The 18,730-nt window shown below is 45.3% G+C and overlaps 1 protein-coding gene across 3 annotated transcripts; it reads left to right on the top strand.

Annotated features, from left to right (window-relative positions):
* The first annotated feature begins 1,400 nt into the window (after positions 1-1,400).
* Positions 1,401-16,959, top strand: LOC309328830 (uncharacterized protein). 3 transcript variants are annotated; one of them, XM_081839267.1, is made up of 9 exons: positions 1,401-1,539; positions 6,119-6,380; positions 7,352-7,461; positions 8,259-8,309; positions 9,627-9,716; positions 10,622-10,693; positions 12,339-12,432; positions 13,244-13,314; positions 15,530-16,959. In XM_081839267.1, the coding sequence occupies exons 2-9, from the start codon at positions 6,307-6,309 to the stop codon at positions 16,888-16,890; spliced, it is 1,923 nt and encodes a 640-aa protein (XP_081695393.1). In that variant the 5' UTR covers positions 1,401-1,539; positions 6,119-6,306; the 3' UTR covers positions 16,891-16,959. The 3 variants fall into 3 exon arrangements, with proteins under 3 accessions (XP_081695393.1, XP_081695392.1, XP_081695394.1); XM_081839266.1 differs by having other exon boundaries at positions 9,573-9,716; XM_081839268.1 differs by lacking the exons at positions 1,401-1,539; positions 6,119-6,380; positions 7,352-7,461; positions 8,259-8,309 and adding an exon at positions 10,317-10,407.
* The last annotated feature ends 1,771 nt before the right edge of the window (positions 16,960-18,730 follow it).

Here is an 18,730-nt window from a genome sequence, read left to right as displayed (position 1 = left end):
TATGAGACTGGCTCTCCAGTGAAGGACTGGAGAACCTGTGCCCTCCTTGCACTCAATAAATTATGGGACTCCAAATCCCATGAGCCCTAGCCAGCATAGCCAATGGCCAGGGATGATGGGAACTGTAGTCTAAGAACAGCTAGCGAACCACCATTTCCCCCATCTCTGCTCAGTGTGTAGGATTGCCGTCTGAAGTACTTTGTTCTTACAGTTTATACAGATGCAAACCAAATAGGGCTGAAGACACTTTGTGGTAAGGAATAAATTCACTGATTCTGCAAGATCCCTTCAGAATCACAAAGAAATCTAAGGGGCTTCTTTGGAATTCATTTGTCTGCTATTAGGAAACCCAAATGGCTGTGTTTGAGCTATCAAGAGAGGCACCAGGGCAGAATCGTCTTTTTGTTTCTGACATAACTTGGGACAATAGTTGTTATGTGACAAAATTCCTTGACATTTCAAGGTGGTGCTGTGCTACTCACACCCTCATTTCAAATAAAGATCTGATCCAGCAAAGCTTACGCAGATTCCCTGATTGCCATCGGCCTCCAAGGCGCTGTGGGAGTCAGGAAGCTTGGTTATGGTTGGCATAGGAAGCAATGCCTACTGGAAGAGGATACTGTCACTGAGCCTCTCAGGCATAGTTTGGGTAATTCCCAAGTTCTCACTAAGGCTACGGAAAACTACCACTTTTCTCTGCCTTCTTCAGCAAGTTTATATGCACTTACCATAGACAGCCCACTTCCCCTTTTCCTTCCCTTTGGCCCCATATCTCCTGTATCTGAGTTTGGTCACATCTGCACTATAGTTTTAAGGCACTATGACCCAACTTTAAGTTATGACTTCCCCCAAAGAATCCTGGGAACTGTACTTTAAGATTGCTGAGAGTTATTAGCAGATCCCTATTCCCCTCATAGTAAGGTTACCAGATTCTTTTTCAATGAATCCGGGGACACTTTTCAATTTCAGTTGAAGGGGTTGGATTTTGTCAGGGGACTGATTTGTAAATCAGGGGACTGTCTCCGGGAAACAGGGACGTCTGGTAACCTTACCTCACAGGACTACAATTTAAGGATCAGTTCCTCTATCTAGGAAACCCTGAAGCCCCACATCAAGGCAACTTTGCAGAAAAAGTTCTCTTATTGTAATGATCCGAACACATTTTTTACATACTCCAGAGAAGCATTTATGAACCAGAAGCGCTAGCAAACACTGATAGATTGCCACAGCGAAAGGGACAAAGGTGAGACTGGGATGGTGAAGGAGCAAGAACTGGGAAAATAAAGTATGAACTCACATGTTCCCAAAAGTGTGACCTTTTGTAGATTCCCTCCCCCACCCCACATCCTTAAGGAAAGCATAGAGCTCTGATGTCACAATAACCCCCAACTTCCCATTGGCTACTGAAGTTGTTGATCAGCAGGGGGAGGAGGGAGCAGGTTTGGGGTGATGGTAAGCTCTTGCCTCCCCCAAGACATCAAGTGCCCAGCTCACCATCAGGTGGAACAAAGAACACGGGCAACCTCTGGATAAACTAAGGTATGTTGAGCCTAGGTGATTTTAAGAGTATCGAATGATGGTGGGGAGCAGGAAATGAACCCTATGGAAACATGGCTGTCATGAGAAGGGACAATGGGGCAGCCCCCAACCCCCAATGAACCACAATCCACCAATTACTATCATTCCTTTTTTTAAAAAAGGATATGTTTCTATCATTTGTAGAAACTGAGATAAGAGGTAAAATGTACAGGCACTACTGTATTCTCATTTGTGAGAAATTTCTCTGCTCCCATCTTTTAGATATGCATTTGCATATGTATATGTATGGAGTATTTTACTTTGCCCTCACCCCATTTTATTCCCCTATGGATATCCATGTAGGGGGGGGAGGGTGTGTGTGTGAAAAGCTGGCACAAGGAGACAGGAGAACTTGAGGTCAGAGGGATTGTTAAAACAATGGGTCTTTATGGATACAGGAAGCCTTAACAGCTAGAAGAAGATGTACTGACATGGGCCAGGCCTACTAGCTGTGCACAAGAAAAGTCCTACCTTGGTCTCTGAAATGGAGGTTTTAAAGTCTCAAAAGGTCAATATAAACCCACAGGAGGTTGTAGACACTCCTTCCCTTTTAAGCAGAAGTTGGATGGTCATCTGTCATGGATGCTTTAGCTGAGATACTAGATGGGTTGGACTACTTCCGGGTTGGCGCCTCCGGCAATGGCGGAGCTCCTCCGATCGGGAGGAACTTGCTCCGTGGAAAGCAGGGTCTGACAGCCACAGCGAAGGCGGAGACCCACTGAAATCACAGGGGGGAGAAGCTTGTGAACTTGGGATTCGGCTGGCACCTTTTGCGCCTCCCCTACTCATGGGGAAACCCTGTTTTGGGGATCCGGAGCGACGTGGGGTGAGTGGTGCGGTGTTTTAAATTGACTGCTTCTTTCCCGGAGTGAAGCCGCATTGCTGTTGTCGGAGAGCGCTGACTTTTTCCTGTGGACAATTGGACTTTAAACAACTACCCGTGAGTAGAATGGAACATTGGATCTTCAAATACCCTAATTTGGCATCGAAACGGGAAGGTTTTAAACAGGAAGTCCTCCTTCCTTTTTTGTAAATAGATTGAAGCAAAAACGCTACAAGCTAAAGTCTTGGAAAGCCTTTGGTAAAGGATTAAATTTCCATTGGTTAAAATTACAAAACCCCCCTTGGAAGCAGGAGAAGAGGGGGGAAATTCTGGACCTAGCGAGCCTGCAGGAGAGAGTAAAAAATCAAATTACCACTGCTCTGAACCTGGGAAAGGGCTGTCAGAAAAAGTGACGTTTTGGGAGAGTTCATTGACTATGAACAGAACGTATTTGACAGCTAGCTAAATAAGAGAAAGATACTGTTTCCATTGTCTTCTGCGTTTAAAAAGGAGGAAAAGTAACTGAAAATTGAAACTATCTTTATTGCTTGAGTTGTCCTTGAAAGGACTGATACAAGTGGAGACTGTTTCCCTCTAGAGGGAGCTTTTGAAACTGTTACAGGAGTGTACCGTAACTGGGAAAGCTCCAGCTGCAAGACAAGGAATTGTGAGAACCAGAGATTGACCTTGGACTTTTTAAAAATGTTGACAGGAGAAGCCATAGTAACTGCATTATGTAAGATAAGCTATTTGCCGGAACAGCTTCATAAAAAGACGGATGACATGACTATTAAAATTGACAACTTGGGACAAAAAGCAATTAATTTGGGACAAAAAGTGAGCACCAATACAGAAAGTATTCAGGACTTGGTTCAGGAATCTACTTTGGCAGGACAAAGTGTGGAGGAGAAGGAGAAAGCTGTTGTTGCCGAACCTAAAGTAATACAAGCAGGATCCTCAGCCTCACAGAAGCAAACTGACGACTATAAGTTGAGGCCTTTTATGATTGAATTTAGGAAAAGTCAGATTTTGAGGATCGGAGCCCAGCTTGGATTGGAGAAGGAAAGTTGGAAAGATCCCTCTATGCAGGGATTAATGGACTTTAGGAATATGGACTTGGGTCAGGAGGAGATTGAAGCTCTGCGGGCCTTTGGACTTGGAAGAAGCTTGAAACATGTTCTGAAATACTGTATGGATCTTAATTTTAGCTATGGAAATTTGGCTGGCCTGTCGAGAAGGAATAAAAGCATTGTTAGGTTGGAGATCTGCTCTCTAGCATTAAAGAACATGAAGAAGATCCGCAGAAGGGACTTGGAAAAGAGTTAAGAGCCTCGGACATAAGATCTCCAGGTTGATGGACTATATGGAATTGACGGAAAGGACTGGCAGAATCCGAGACCAGGGAGAAGAGATGGTGGAACAAGATTGGGAAATTTAAAGTTTATTTATAGAAATACTGTAAAATTAATGAATGATAGAAAAATGTTGGAATGAAATTTTATGGCCTTAGTGGAAATGTTATAAGGAGTTACAGATAGGTAGCCGTGTTGGTCTGCCATGGTCAAAACAAAATAAAAAAATTCCTTCCAGTAGCACCTTAAAGACCAACTGAGTTAGTTCTAGGTATGAGCTTTCGTGTGCATGCACACTGTGTATCTGAAGAAGTGTGCATGCACACGAAATGTTATAAGGAGTTAAGCATATATAAGTATTCTAGTTTTAATGGAAAATAAGGTTAAAAATATGTTAAGATATCTATAGTATGACAGAAAACAGAGAAAGATGCAAAGGATTTGCTGAAACAATTAATAGAAGTGGAATACAAAAAGGGAGGTGAGAGGAGGTCGATGAAACAAGGGAATGAAAATAGAGTATGGAAAAGGTGTGATGTATGTTTTTAAATTGTTTTTGTTTTGTTTAGTTTGGGGTTAGGGTTAGGGATAGGGTTTTGTTTAGTTTAATGTGCTTAGTTTAATGTGTTAAGGTTGTGTTGTGTATTGTTTATATTATGTATTGTATTTTTTTTTGTTTTCTTTTGTTTTTCTCTTTTCTCTTTTCCTTTTCCTTTTTTGTAAACTTTAAAAGTAATAAATATTATTTGGAAAAAAAATAGATGGGTTGGACTAGATGACCCTTGGGGTCTATTCCAACTCTATAATTCTATGATTCTGTCATATAACATACATGAGGTTCCCAGGCAGTCACCCATCCACACACTGACATGCCTGCTTAGGTGGTGACCTCATTGTCTTACACTATAACTTGTTCCATTCTGGAAAGCCTTCCATTCTACAGTTTCATTCACTGTGTAGCTCCTCCACTGATCCTGCCCTACTGGAGCCTAAGAAGAACCCAAACTTAAGTTAAAACTGGTATAAAACCACAACATTTCCTGGTAGATCCTCCGATTGGTACTGCAATAAGTTTGGGATGCTGTTGTTCCTCCATGAGACCTAAGTGCACCACAGACTCAGCGTTCATTCTTTCCCCTGTGCTAGGGACAATTTGGTGGCCAAAGGTTCCTGCCATTTTATCAAGTTTGCTATTTGTTCTGTGTGGTAGTCAGTCTATTTCTGTAATCATGCTAGTGAGCAAATCAAAAATAAAGCAACAGAAATGCCCAGAACTAAATAGACACTACAGGTCCTCTTCTGAGTGAGATAACATTTGACACTCACAGGATAACTCTACAAACTTCATAGGATAACTCTACAAACACAGGATAACTCTACAAACTTCATAGGATGACTTGTAAGTGCATATGCATGGCCCATTTATGGTCAATGCCGGGACAGCTACGTGAACAGGACCCAAGAGAAAATGAGGATCCTATTCACAGATAAACAATTCTGACACATAGTCCCGGATGTACTGTCAGGGAACTGCCATCGGAGAGTCAGGTGGTGGAAGGGCTCAAAGAGGCTAAGAGACCCTCGGATGCTGAGGAAGGAACCAACAGGGGGAGAGGGAGAGTTCCTGCAGAAACTCAGTCGGAGGAATGGCTCCAAGATACTTCCAGTGAGAACAGCGGGGAGGGCTCAGGACCTCTGCTGGGGACACCTACTCCGCGCAGGAAACTGTCACGCAGAGAATCCAGAAGGAGAGTTTCCGTCAAGGAACTCTTATGTTGGCGTAAATTCCGGAAGCGCCCACTGACGGATTCTGGCAGCGATTGAGGTAGCCATGCACCCATGGCTCCGCGGACTGGGAGAGTTTAGAAACTGATTGCAAAGCTTTGAGGGCTTAAACGCTTACGCACGAGCAGCCCCCTTATCCCATTACATGTACTATCATTCTGGCCATGCCCTTCCCTTGGACATGATCTTGATTTATTTATTGGGGTGGCATTGGCATCTAGTTTGTGTTGCTTGGTCAGTTGGGGTCTGGCGGTTGGACAAATCCTGTCTTTGAGAGGGAAGGTTGGCCAGGAAGGCCTTTTGTACCCCTCCATTGCAGCAATTCAAAAAGGCATGTGTGTGCACTGCTTTTCTAATAAATAGGAGCTGAAAGTGGAGAAGTGGATTCTTCAAATGGAGAAGCAAACTGGTGAAATTCTGAGTCAAGATACACACACACACACACACACACACACTTTTACCTCCTGGGAGACAAGTCATCATCACCTTGTTCATTCTCCCTTTGTGTGCATGCAGTGGGGAGTTCTTGTGGGATGGATAGATTTTGCGGAACCTCATTCTGTTTCCTCTCTGCCTGCAGGGCCCTTTGCCCACAGCACCCACTTCCTGCTGTGCTGTAAGGAGCAGTGCAGCCAAGAGTGCGGCCATGGTCAGCCCTAGAAGCAGCTCAAGTTGTGTGGACGCCTTCGGTGCTTCCAGAGACATTGTTCCCCTTGCAGCCGCTCTTTCCCCGTTTCTCTGCTACTGGTTTCTGCACAGGACAGGCAAATGGACGCCGTGCCAGACTATTATAAGCTTTTAGAGATTCCCCGGGATGCCTCCGACAATGATATTAAAAAGGCGTAAGTCTTTCTCTTGAATTCTCAGCGTTCTTCTCTCTCAAGACTTTTGTCCGCAACTCAAGCCATGTGTGAGGCAGGAAAAAAAGATTCCTGATGCCAGTTCAATTGACACGTCACACAACATTTAATACAAGACAGCATGCCCCTCAACTGTTCCATTTTAGGTGGGGCATCCTGGAAATATAGAAGCTATCCCAGCTTTTGACTGGATCCCAAAATGTCCTGTTTTTCCATCTGCCACTCTTGTGTGAGTCAGCTGGCTTGTGGCAGAGCACCAAACCAAAATATGCCTGTTTTTTGGTCTCGCATGCTTGTGAGAATCAGCTGGCTCCCGTGAGAGCTCAGAATCAAACGAACAAGCATCCTGATTTTGTTCAGTGGGATGTCAGAGGTTATGTGATAGTGTATTTTCTTTAATGTAGAAAATAGTGCTTTGGCAATTGTATCATGGACTGTTAACACCCCACTAGGCCACCAGACATGTTTCAGTGGTAGATAAGCAGCAGTGCTTTAGAGCAAGAACAAGAGAGGCCATACTAAACTCAGCTTAACCTTCATGGTGACTGTCCACCATCTGTAGATTCCATAGCTTTATGGATTGAGGCATGTGATTTTGGGGGACTTAAGACAATGGTCAGTGCCTGGTGGCCCAGTGGAGAGCACCAAAATAGCAGCCGTGGCAGAAAAAGTATGTGCTAGTGGTGGCAGCTGGGCTGGGCCTGGCTGACGTGGTGGTCTTTGTGTATAGGTGGGTGGGGCATAAGTGGCACCATGCCAAGGACCCCCAAATTCTTGTGCCAGTCCTGCATGGGCATCTGGTTGTTCACTGTAAGAACAGAAATCAGGACTACATAGGTGTTTGGGCTCTTTTTACGTTCTTAACTGGGATTTGCAATGAAGGCGGTTTATTGTTGCAGAAGGTGCTGTGACGCTCAAATACGGCATTCCCTTTCTCTCCTGGGTCTGTGCAGGTACAGAAAGAAAGCCCTACAGTGGCACCCGGATAAAAATCCAGATAGGAAGAATTATGCTGAGCAGAAATTCAAAGAAGTTACAGAAGCTTATGAAGTGTTGTCAGACAGTAAGCGACCAAGTTTATCTTTCTGCCACCGACTCACTCTCAGATCATTTGGGATCCCATAGGCTTATGTCTCCCTGGACTTTGGGACACTGATTTTCACAGCCCTTGTTAGCTGAAGTCACTTCATTAAAGAATCAGAGGTTGTGACGGCTGTCTCTCTGGAATTCCCCCCTTTATTTTCGATCACACGTCTAGACCAGGGAGCTGATAGCAATAGACATGGATTATGGGGAGAGGCCTTTTTAGTAAACTATGGAAAATTATTGCCTGGCAGGTTTGTCATCAGGGATTGGCACTGCCAGGCATCTGCCAAGGTCCACACCCTCTCAGGGGCTCCCACTCCTAACCCCGGGAACCCCTTAATCCAACTCCTGCTAATTCTCTTTGCAGTCATTGCCTGCTCACTTGCCCAAACCAAGTGAGTGAGGACAGCAGCCTTGTTCCCTTCATGTGTGGCAGTGGTGCAAATTGGGCAGAGCGCATTCAAAGCACATAGTTCCCTGCCCCCCCCCAAAGAGCATGGGAACTGTAGTTTACGCCCCAGCTGAGCTAAAATTCCCCACACCCTTAACAAACTGCAAGGCGGGATTCACCTAACAAGTCAAGAGGCAGCAGTAACAATGATGAGAAAGAGACGAGGCTACTCAGGGTCTCCCCAAACCTGTAGCCAACATTGTTACCTGCAGAAGCCAGGTTTCATAATCTACATTGCAGAGCCAGAGTATAGCTTCTAGAGGGTGCAAAGATTACCATTTTACTTGTGAACTTGCCAACTTGGTCCTCCTTCCCTTCTTCAGAGGCCAAGCGTGAACGTTATGACTGCTATGGAGATGGCATCACAGTGGCAGGTAAGAAACATATTCTTTCCCTACTATTTCTTCTAAGGCCCATGAACCTTACATATAGGCTAAGATTTGTCTGGCATCTTATTTTGAACCCATGTTATGGATTAGGGTCAACCCTAGAAATCAACACATGCTATGGTTTTGGTTATTTGTGGTAAGAAAGGAGAATGCAAGCTGCAGAGGAATTCCTAGGCTGCCTTATGCAAAGCAGTCTGGCTGGCTTAGTGAAGAGTGACACAAAGCATTGAGAGGAATCCTTTAGCCTGGAGGGTGAGGTGTTACCAAGGTGATGGGGTGGATGTTTGAGGGGACAGGAAAAGGGATTTTTCAAGCAACGGGTTTCTGGGAGAGAGAAGGAAGAAGAAGATCTGGCATCTATTTTTGAGGGAAGCAGCCTGAAGGTTGCTTGTGCTGCTGCCTCTGGAAGTCCGTATGCTGTGAGATCTGGATTTCTTCCATGCAGAATGAAGGTGTAAATAGGTGAATAAGCCATATTTCTGAAAGCACAACAGTCTCCCCCATGTCTTCCATTCTCCAAAGGGACACAGACTCTGTGTGTGTGCCTGGGACCCTATGGGCTTTTGCCACCACTTGGCAGAGAGAGGGGTAGGCCATCCAGCTTTTGTAACAATATTCTTTCTGAAGTGCAGGTGGGTTCCCATGAGGCAAGGCACAGTGATAACAGCAAGAATCTTTACTGAACTAACAGAATGGGACAACAGGCACAAAGCAACTGTTTATATACATTTCTGAAGGTCTGGGCCACTCCTACTCCCAATGTGATTGGCTGTCTGAACTTCCAAGCTGCGAATCATAAGTCAGAGTTTAAGGGCCAATGACAGAGGCCCATATCCTGAATTGTTCTGTGATTGGCTATCATGCATCGAATCAGAACACAGGGGCTCAGACTCCTTAGTCCAGACTCAAGCTCAGACAAATACAGACCACTAAATACACAACACTTTCTCTACTACTTCATACATCTTTCTTCTAAGGCCCACAAACCTCACATATAGGACATATGGCACCTTATTTTGAACCCAGAACTGGAGCCCACAGGAGACCCCTCCCCTCTGGATGTCTTGTATTAAAACTACTATCAGTTGTGATCAGCTCACACAGAATCCCTTGTGCTGAGTGGAGAGGTGGGTTTCCATGAGTGTTTCACAAAGTAGAGCCAGTCACAGACTACTCATCCTGGCTACACAGCTCTGCTCCAGAAAGGGAAGGGGCTTCTCCATTTTTTTCTTCATAAAAATTATACAGTGGGAGCATCCCAGGACTTCAATGATGTGTTTGCAAATCATGTTACTACCCCAGCAGTTCCTGAAGCAGACGATTTGAAATTCACCTTCCGCAGCCCCTGGGAGGTTTTCCGAGAGATGTTTGGCAGCTCAGACTCTTATGCTGGTAAGCGTCATTCTTATCTGGATTGTGTTTTGATAGCTAAGATTTAAACTTTGTTACTGAAGTGTTGTTATGTTGAGATAAAGGCCACAGTCCCCAGGAATAAAGAATTTCAGGATCCCTTGGCCTCACTCCACCCTTTCCTCTTGGGTATCTGTCTGTAAAACTGTGAACTCTGTCCTTTAGTGCAGACACCCCCAAACTCAGTCCTCCAGCTGTTTTGGGACTACAACTCCCATCAACCCTAGCTAACAGGACCAGTGATCAGAGATGATGGGAATTGTAGTCCCAAAACATCTGGAGGGCCTGCTTTAGTGTTTGCAGTTTTCTTGTGGTTCCCAGTGACAGGAGATCTACTCACCCACTGGAGTTCTACCAGGCTGAACGTGGACCATAGCTTAGTGGAAAATTAGACTTCAAAAAACAACCAAATTTCTTTGGTAGATTCTGCAACTACTAACAGCCGTTTGTTTAGGAAACCAAAACAATTTTGTCATTATTGTCACTGTGGTTGGTACTATTTTGCAGTAGCAGAAGTCATTGTGGCTGGCAGTAGTAGCAGGAGTTGTATTTCATTTCTGTTATTATTATTTTATTTCATAGTAGCAGTAACAGAATTCCATGTATTTAAAGTCTGAGCATCCCTCCACTGTAACACTCAAATCCGGGACGATTGATGTAGCTGTTTACAAAGGTCAGTTTTTAAACACCTAAAAAGGCCCCAAAGAGGAATTTGACAAAGAAGTAGACAATAAAGGGGAGATGATTCCAAACAGATAGAACAGCAGTGAGTGGTGGTTGCGATAAAAGAGGAAGCAACTGCAGAACTGCAATGACTGAAGTTTGTGCATAAAGCCACTTGCTGTTGCCATGAGTTGAATTTTATCCCCACTCTTCTGCTTTCTCAGCCAAAAAGGAGGAAGACGTCCCATGGTACTTACGAGGCCCCTTATTTTCCATCTCCATTTCAGAAGACTCAGGTAGGATTTTACCAACCTTTAAATGTGAATCCCTCTGTCTAACCTGGAATGCTTCTGCCATTCTTCCGCCTTCTGATCTGTCGGCTGTAACCTCCTCTTAACTTTTCTCCTTCTGTTATGGGAGATGTTAGGAGTCCTTCCTTCCCCCTCCCTGCCAAACCTTTCCTTGTTGTGGGGGCTGACCTCCATTTCTCTAGTAGCTAGTCTGGCTCTCCAGTTTTCTTCAGTTGAACTCTGAACCTTTTCACCTGCTGCTTCTGCTAGTCAGTATGGCGCAGTGGACAGAACGCTGAATTTCAACAAGGGAGGAGGAAATCTATTTTCAAATTTTTGCTTAGCCATATTGTGGGCCAGTCTTTCAGTCACAGGTGATTGCAAGGGGTAGGGTAGCAGGTTCCCCCTCTCCCCAATGTTTTCCACTCCTCCGCTTTTCAACCAATGTGTATTAGGGCCCTTTGTAGCATTGATTAAATGCACAGAAAGCCAACATTGTTAAAGAAACCTTGTTTCCATTCTCCAGGGATGGCCCTATCATTAGGTAGAGTGAGAGCTGCCTCTGGGCAGAGAGTGGACCCAGCTGTGTTCTGCGTGGCCTGGCCTGCACCCTCTCTGTTAGCCTTCTCCCTCGGGGGTGGCAGACCCTCCAAGTGTCCCTATTTTCCAGGGACATCCCTGATTTAGAAAACCTATCCCTGTTTCTGGTTTGATCCCAGAATGTCCCGCTTTTCCTTAGTATGTCTCTATTTTCATTGGAGAAGTGTTGGAGGGTATGGAGTTATCCAGCCCCTGAGCTGTCTGAAGGCAATCCTATATAGGAAAGTTTTTTTTAAAAAAAAACTTAATGCTTTATTATGTTTTTATATATGTTGGAAGCTGCCCAGAGTGGCTGGGGATGGCTGGGTAAGATGTGTGGGGTATAAATAGTAAAATTATCATTATGGAATGCGATGTCTCAATTTTCATCGGTGAAATGTTGGAGGGTGTGGTGTGGAGGAGGACTCTGTCCCATCACCAGCATTGCAGCAGGATTAAACTGCCTGTCTAGCCAGCTTTTGAACATAGAATTGGGAAGGTATCATCTTGTAGATAGGATAGACCATTGTGCTCCGGTCTCCTAGCCAGTTCCCTAGTAGGAGCAGGGGACTGGGTGAGTCCCCACTCCATGTGTGTGGAGAGTGTGTGTGTGTGTGAATATGCAGTGCTGAGATCCTTTTTCAGGTAAACTTTCCCCTACAGGTGTGAGCTTGCACTGAGTTCCACTGTCACGTGGTCTTGGATAGGCAGAGGAAACTAGCTTCAGAGTTCAAACTGGAAGATTAGGAACATACACTAAGAACATAAAAGGGGTTTTTCCAGCTCTGATTTGGGTGACTAAGAGCACATCCCTTTAAGTACTTTCAAACATCAAGGCTAGACTCTCAGAGGCCTGACACAGAGTGGCTTAGGGTCACTTGTAGTCCACAAGGCAAACTGCCTTGGCCAGGGGGTTGTCCTGAAGGACAAAGAGATAACCATCCTTTGGAGGATACTATCTGACGGGATGCAGGGATGACTGGCAACTGGACAGTAGCGTAGTGAAAACCTCAGCTGCCTTCTAGCATTGGTCATGAGTTCCCAGCAATGAATTTGTCGTCTTCTTTTGCAGGTGTTTCAATAACATTTGGACCCAAAAGATCACTATGTTTCTTCTCTCTTGATCCCAAAGTCTTCAGTTTAAGAAACATAATAAGCAGGAAAAGGTATGAGTTGTGCCTCTGCTGTCCCTGAATGCAAGGGGAAGCAGAGGTGGGATGGCCTAGTAGCTGCTGGTCAGCAGAGCTAAGCAGTGGTTCAAGGCAGAGGTGCATGTGCACAGCAAGCTCAGGTCATTTCCAGCATTAGCCTATCAGTAGGGAACTCCCAGCAGGGAAGCCCTCAGAAAACCTAGGGAACCTCTCTCCCCAGCATCTGGCAATGAGATGCCAAGGGTTATGCAGGCCTGAAGCCAAAAAGTCCCCAGAAAGATGTATCCTTTTATGGAACAAATCTGAAGGACAGAACTAAATCTTTTTTTATTATTATTTCATGAAGTTTGTACACTGCTTGATTATATCACAACCATACTTGGAAAGATACAAAAGTTAAAATACTAAAGCAGATGAAAATTACCTCAACTTTCTAAGCATCTGGGTTGCTGGGTTGCGCTGGGGATACATGGCTACCACAGGACTGCATTTCCGATAGGTGTCTCCCCCACCCCCACCCCAGGATCTGGTAAAAGCTGACATGTGACAATATGTCATCATGCTCAGAGTTCCCCTGTTCCCCCCTCACTTCATTTGCTGCTGCTGTTTGCAAGGGATGTGAAAACCGTGAGTATGGTGGTGTCATGCCTTCTGCTGCTAGGTAGTAGCTGGAAGACATGAGCTATAGCCCCATATCTTCTAGATGTGTCCAGAATCTAAAAAGGGCACTGATAGATTTTTAAAACAGCCATCGTTGTGGTAGATGGGGAAGGGATGTCCATCTGTTTGCTTTCCACTGGGTAACTCCAGTGTGTTGATTTTCCAGGTCTGCAGATAAAGATTCTGAACAAGTAGAAGCTAAGGATGATAGAGAGATAAAATCTGCTGAGGCTTCAGGTAGGAAGAAACAATTTGGGGCCACAGTAAAGTTCATAGAGCTTGGAACTATTCCAGAGCAATCTGTTATTCACAGGCAGATACAGAATAAAGTCTGAGGCCTGAGTCTTTTTGTCCTGGCTACAGATTGCACTTTTGTATTTGATGTTAATTAAACTATCATCTTTTAACACTGTAAAGGTAACGGTAAAGGAACCCCTGACCATTAGGTCCAGTCATGACAGACACTGGGGTTGTGGCGCTCATCTCACTTTATTGGCCGAGGGACCGGCGTACAGCTTACGGGTCATGTGGCCAGCATGACTAAGCCACTTCTGGCGAACCAGAGCAGTGCACAGAAACACAGTTTACCTTCCCGCCGGAGCAGTACCTATTTATCTACTTGCACTTTGATGTGCTTTCGAAGTGCTAGGTTGGCAGGAGCAGGGACCAAACAACAGGCGCTCACCCCGTCACAGAGATTCAAACCACCGACCTGATCGGCAAGTCCTAGGCTCTGTGGTTTAACCCACAGCACCACCCACGTCCCGCTTTAACACTGTACTATACCAACTAATCCTCATGTGGATTAGACACCCCCTTCTCCATAAGTAAAGGGGTAGGAGTGAACCACCCTTTAAGCACTGTAAAGTTCATTGTCATGGCTCCCACCTTTGGAAACAATACTCAGACTCTCTCAGCTCGGGGAAACCTGAAAGTTAATTTATGAATCAGCACATGGTTTCAGCATTAGCTCAAAGTACAGAGTACATCTTTCTAACACAAGAATAGGCATAAGCATTGTCCCAGCAACTGACATGACGCTCTCGTTCTACTTTTAAAGTGTGTGCGTGCCTGTCATTCATGCTATTCTCATTCCAAGCAAGAAGACTGAGCTTGGGAGCATGTGCTCCTACAGGGAGAAGGAGTTGTCCATGCAGGTGCATACAATAGCACATCTTTGGCAATGCGACCCTAGTTCAACACTGACTCCTCCTCCATCTCCATTTCACCTGGCTCCACTGATTGGCCAGCTGCCTCCTCAGCTACTCTGGTAGCTTCATTCTCCTTTCCCTTATGGTGACATCTGAAAACAGTGGGGAGATACCCTCTTCCAAGTCACGGCCTGAACTTTCTCCACCCCGACTTCTGGATCATTCTCTGGCATTCCCGTCCCATCCTGGCTGGCAGCCCGGGGCCCATGACACCCGTAATCTCTGACTGTTGGCTATGTTGTCTGGAGCTGATGGGAATTGCAGTCCAGTAACATCTGGAGGGTAGCAGGTTGGGAAAGGCTGTGGCTCGCTGTCTGATACGTTTTTGGTTCATCTTAGACATAATGATGGGTCATTAGAGCAGATACTAGTCTTATGAAAAAGTTATGTCAAAACTATGTATGGGGCAAGTGCTGGAATTCTGTGACTGGAAACCATTCCAGGGTTCGCCCACCATGACTGAGTTCTTCCAACTCTTTGGTTAAGTACCTCAGCATCAGTAAGCCTCTTTGTTGATATCAGAATGAATGAATTAAAAAAGCAGGCTCTTTTACTTCCTAGTGCTGGGGACTTCTCTAGTTCAGGGGTTATTACCCTGTGGCTCTCCAGAGGTTGTTGGATTTCAACCTTCACCAGTCCTAGCCAGCATGGATGATGGGAGTTGTAGTCCAACAACATCTGGAGGTCTACAGCCTAACCATCCCTGGTCTGGATGGAAATTTGTTCCCCACCTGCGGTGCCCTTTCTATTGGTGGAAGTATTAGAAGTCTTAACCTTGTCTTGGGAAATGAGTTGCTTATTAAAAAGAAATAACCCAATGGTTATATATATGTTTTTATTAGATTTTCTGTTTTACAATTTAGAATACTCATTTAAACATCCTTAAAATATCAATGACTTCCCTTCTTCTCTTTCCATGGTTCATTCTGCATATCATAAATCCCTGCATATTTTACATAAACTAAACCATTCAGTATTCAATTTTTACATCCATCAAAACTTATTTACACTGTTGAATTTATCTTAATGCTGCCAGCATTTTCAAGTGTACACAGTTCCCCCCATATATTCAACAAACATTTTCCAATCTTCTCTAACCATATGTTCTTCTTGTTCTCTTATTCTATATGTTAAGTCTGCAAGCTGTGCATATTCCGTCAGCTTAAGTTGCCATTCTTCTTTATTTGGGACCTTGCTCGTTTTCCATAGCCCAAAGTTTTTTGTTTCTGTGGTCATTGTAGGTGAAAACGAAAGCAACAACATAGAAGCAGTGGGCAGTGAAATACAGACAGAGTATGAGTCGGTCCCAGAATACAAGGAGAATGATGGAAATGGATTGGGGCCAGGCTATGATGAAGATGATGAGGCTCTTGGGGGATTTGAGTCCTACGAAAGGTGGAAGAACCCATGTGCAGTCTATGAGGTGGTGAAAGATGAGGTGCCTTCAGCCTATCCTTCGTCTTCCACGTACGAACCGCAGTATGGATGCAGCTCTTACACAGCTTACGAGATGCCTTCCAGGTGCTCATCTCCTGTGAAGAAAAATGGAGCCTCTCCTGTGTATGAGTCACAAAATGCGTACGAGTTTTCTACCATATATGACCCTCAGTATAGCTGCAGATACTCCCCCATTTATGAGTCACAGTACGATGATGACACCTCTCCATCTGATTCGCCGTACATATATGAGACCTCTGGACCAAAGTCTCAGTACAGGTTCGACGAGTCTTCTGTGTATGAATGGCAATACGGCTACGATACCCCTCCAATATACGAAACGCACTATACCTGCAAGGACTCCCCAGTGTATGAGTCTCCGTATGAATGTGAGTGCTCACCTGTGTATGAGTGGCCCCCGCAGCAGGATGAATCGCAGCTTAAAGATGCCCCGACTCCTGAATTTGAGGGTTGGAATAATCCTCAAAGGGACTGCAACTCACATCCCAGATGCAGTGAGTCGCACGACCCTCTGGATCCATCTTCTGGAGATGCTGAAGATGCTCAAGGACCTGCTGGCTACAGGCTGGCTTCTGGAAGCAGGCCATCTTCGGGTCTCAATGAAGCATCACCCGCCTCCCTTAGGGTGACAACTGGAAGTACTCCGCCAGCTGTACCTTCTGAGGAGCAGGGCCAGGGACCAAATGGAGCCAGGAAGCAGCCAGTGGAGAGCTCGGAAGGGCTTCTGGGAGGCATGAGGAAATTCCTGGATGGAACGAGGAAGCTTTTGTGCAGAGGGCACCAGCCTTCCAAAGAGCCCGTTTCAGAAGGAGACAAGTGGGCAAGCAGTATAAGCCAGCTCCCAAACATCAACAACCCGCCTCAGAGAGGGGTGAGGCAGCTGCATAGTGGAGGCAATCCTTTCCTGTGTGGAAACCATATATTTGTAGACCATTCCAACTGGCCCAGAGGGGACAGGAATCCATGCGTCGGCAGAGCAATCCATGCACACATCCCAAGAGGAGCCTACTGGACAGGAGGGGGAATGACACCTCATCTCCCAGATATCTCCAGCAGGCTCCTGGGCAGAGTAAATAGGATCCCTGGCAGGGGCAGTTTCTCCTCTCCCCTGACCTCCCCTTCCAGCTGCTCCTATAACTCCTAGACCAAGGAGAACCTTATAAATCCCCGGAAGCTGGAGAGATGCATAATAAAGGGTGGAAGTGAAAAATTTTCCAGGTTGTGTTCTGCTGTAATTTCATTTAAAAGCCAAGGACATAGAAGCTGCTAGAGACTAGCCTGCAAGGTCCTGGAAGCTACTGCCGACAGGTGGTGCTATGTTCCAGATTGTGTGCCAGCAAATCCCAAGTGTTGCAATTTGGAAAAACGTTTGTAAATGGAGCACATCTGCAGCTCATTGGACACCTCGCTGGCATACCTTGCTAGCGTTAGAGGCCATTTCTGTTTCAAAATTAAAAGCATTTTCTGTTTAATGTCAAAGACTGAAAGCAAAGATTTGGAATATAGATAAGTGGGGGTGGGGGTGGATGGAGGGGGTGGATTAATGTAATGATTTGTGGTTCTATTATGGGATGAAAACCACTGATGTAACCTCTGGATGCCCTGCACACCTCTTTGTTTCCAACATTGGAACAGCAGGGGTTCTGTACCACGTTCTGTACCATGAACACAACTATGGATCCTATATTATGTGTTGGGTATACCACACAGTGGTTGGGATTTTCTGAGTTTTCTCTGAACTACTTGCCCATTCTCATGTTGCCACCCTCTGGATTTCCCACAGAAGGGTCCAGGGTCCAGGGTGCAGGGTCCAGGTCAGTTCATATGGGGAGAAGTGGTCTTTGAGATACTGGGGTCTGAGCAGCTGTACTACTTCAACTAAAGGTGGGTGGGGGGAAGCTTCCTGAAATAAGAAAATGAAGACAACAGGAAGCAGACAGAATTAGAACCATACTCATTAATAAAACAGTTTAGTTTCTACATACAGGGTACTGTGGTGTTCATTTTCAAACATGGTAAACCATTAAAAATGGTACCCCACCTGCATTCTGAGGTGGTTCAGTCCACTTTCCCACCTCTGAGGCTGCTGCTTGATTCTGCTGTGGGTGTAGATGTGCAGAACCTGGTAGCCATGGGGCGTGGGTAGGTGGTAACAGAAAAATCTCTCAAAAAGCAGAAAATAGCCCATCCCTGTTTGTGTGCTGGAGCCTCAGCCTGAGATTCTACTCTTTGCCTTGGAGATTCCAAAGAGTCAGACTTTATGTGATGTGAAAGATGTGGGATCTCTCTCCCTCTCTCTGTTTAAACAAATTCACAGCAGCTGGTTGAGCAGTTAAAAAGGAGAAAAACACACACATTGTTACAATATCGACCCCCAATCTCTGCTGAGCAGTAGGTAGCAAGATTCCAGGGAATCAAGGTGTGGAGGAGTCTGTTCTGTTTTTAACAAATATGGTTTATTCTACACATATTTACACCGGAAGCATTCAATGGAGGGAGTGCAGAGTTTAGAGCGTTTGCATCTCAAGAGGGGTTTGTTCCCTACAGCAATGCAGCATTGGAGCCTAAGGATCCTGCAAACCATTCCCATGCCTCTGTCCCAGCCTGCCAGAATGGTTCTCTTTCAGCCTCTGCATGGAGTTCTACCTATTTCCTGCTTCCCCTTGCCCTTGCCAACCAACTGCTCCCCTTCTCCCTGTTTTTCCAAGCCTAGTTTTAAAAGGTGACAATTTTCCTGTGTGACACCATGCTCATGTTACCCTGGCAACCTCCCCCTCAGTTACCTGTGTCTTTTGTAGATGGCTTAATGGCAGGACCACCATCTCCCTCTGTTGGTCACAAAAACAAGCTCAGCCTGTCAGCTCTGATTAAACCCCAGCATCCAATAATCTAGAGGGGGAAATCTGCCACCCAGGGATATGGGGGACCCCTGCTCCCTCACTAGCTCCTAACAATACATTTTCTCCTCATGCAGTTTTTCTAAA

This window comes from Podarcis erhardii, assembly GCF_964252035.2.
Source record: "Podarcis erhardii genome assembly, chromosome: 1".
NCBI classification, from domain to species: domain Eukaryota; kingdom Metazoa; phylum Chordata; class Lepidosauria; order Squamata; family Lacertidae; genus Podarcis; species Podarcis erhardii.
Note: the sequence above shows the minus strand (reverse complement) of the source record. Positions and strands in the feature narration are given on the sequence as shown.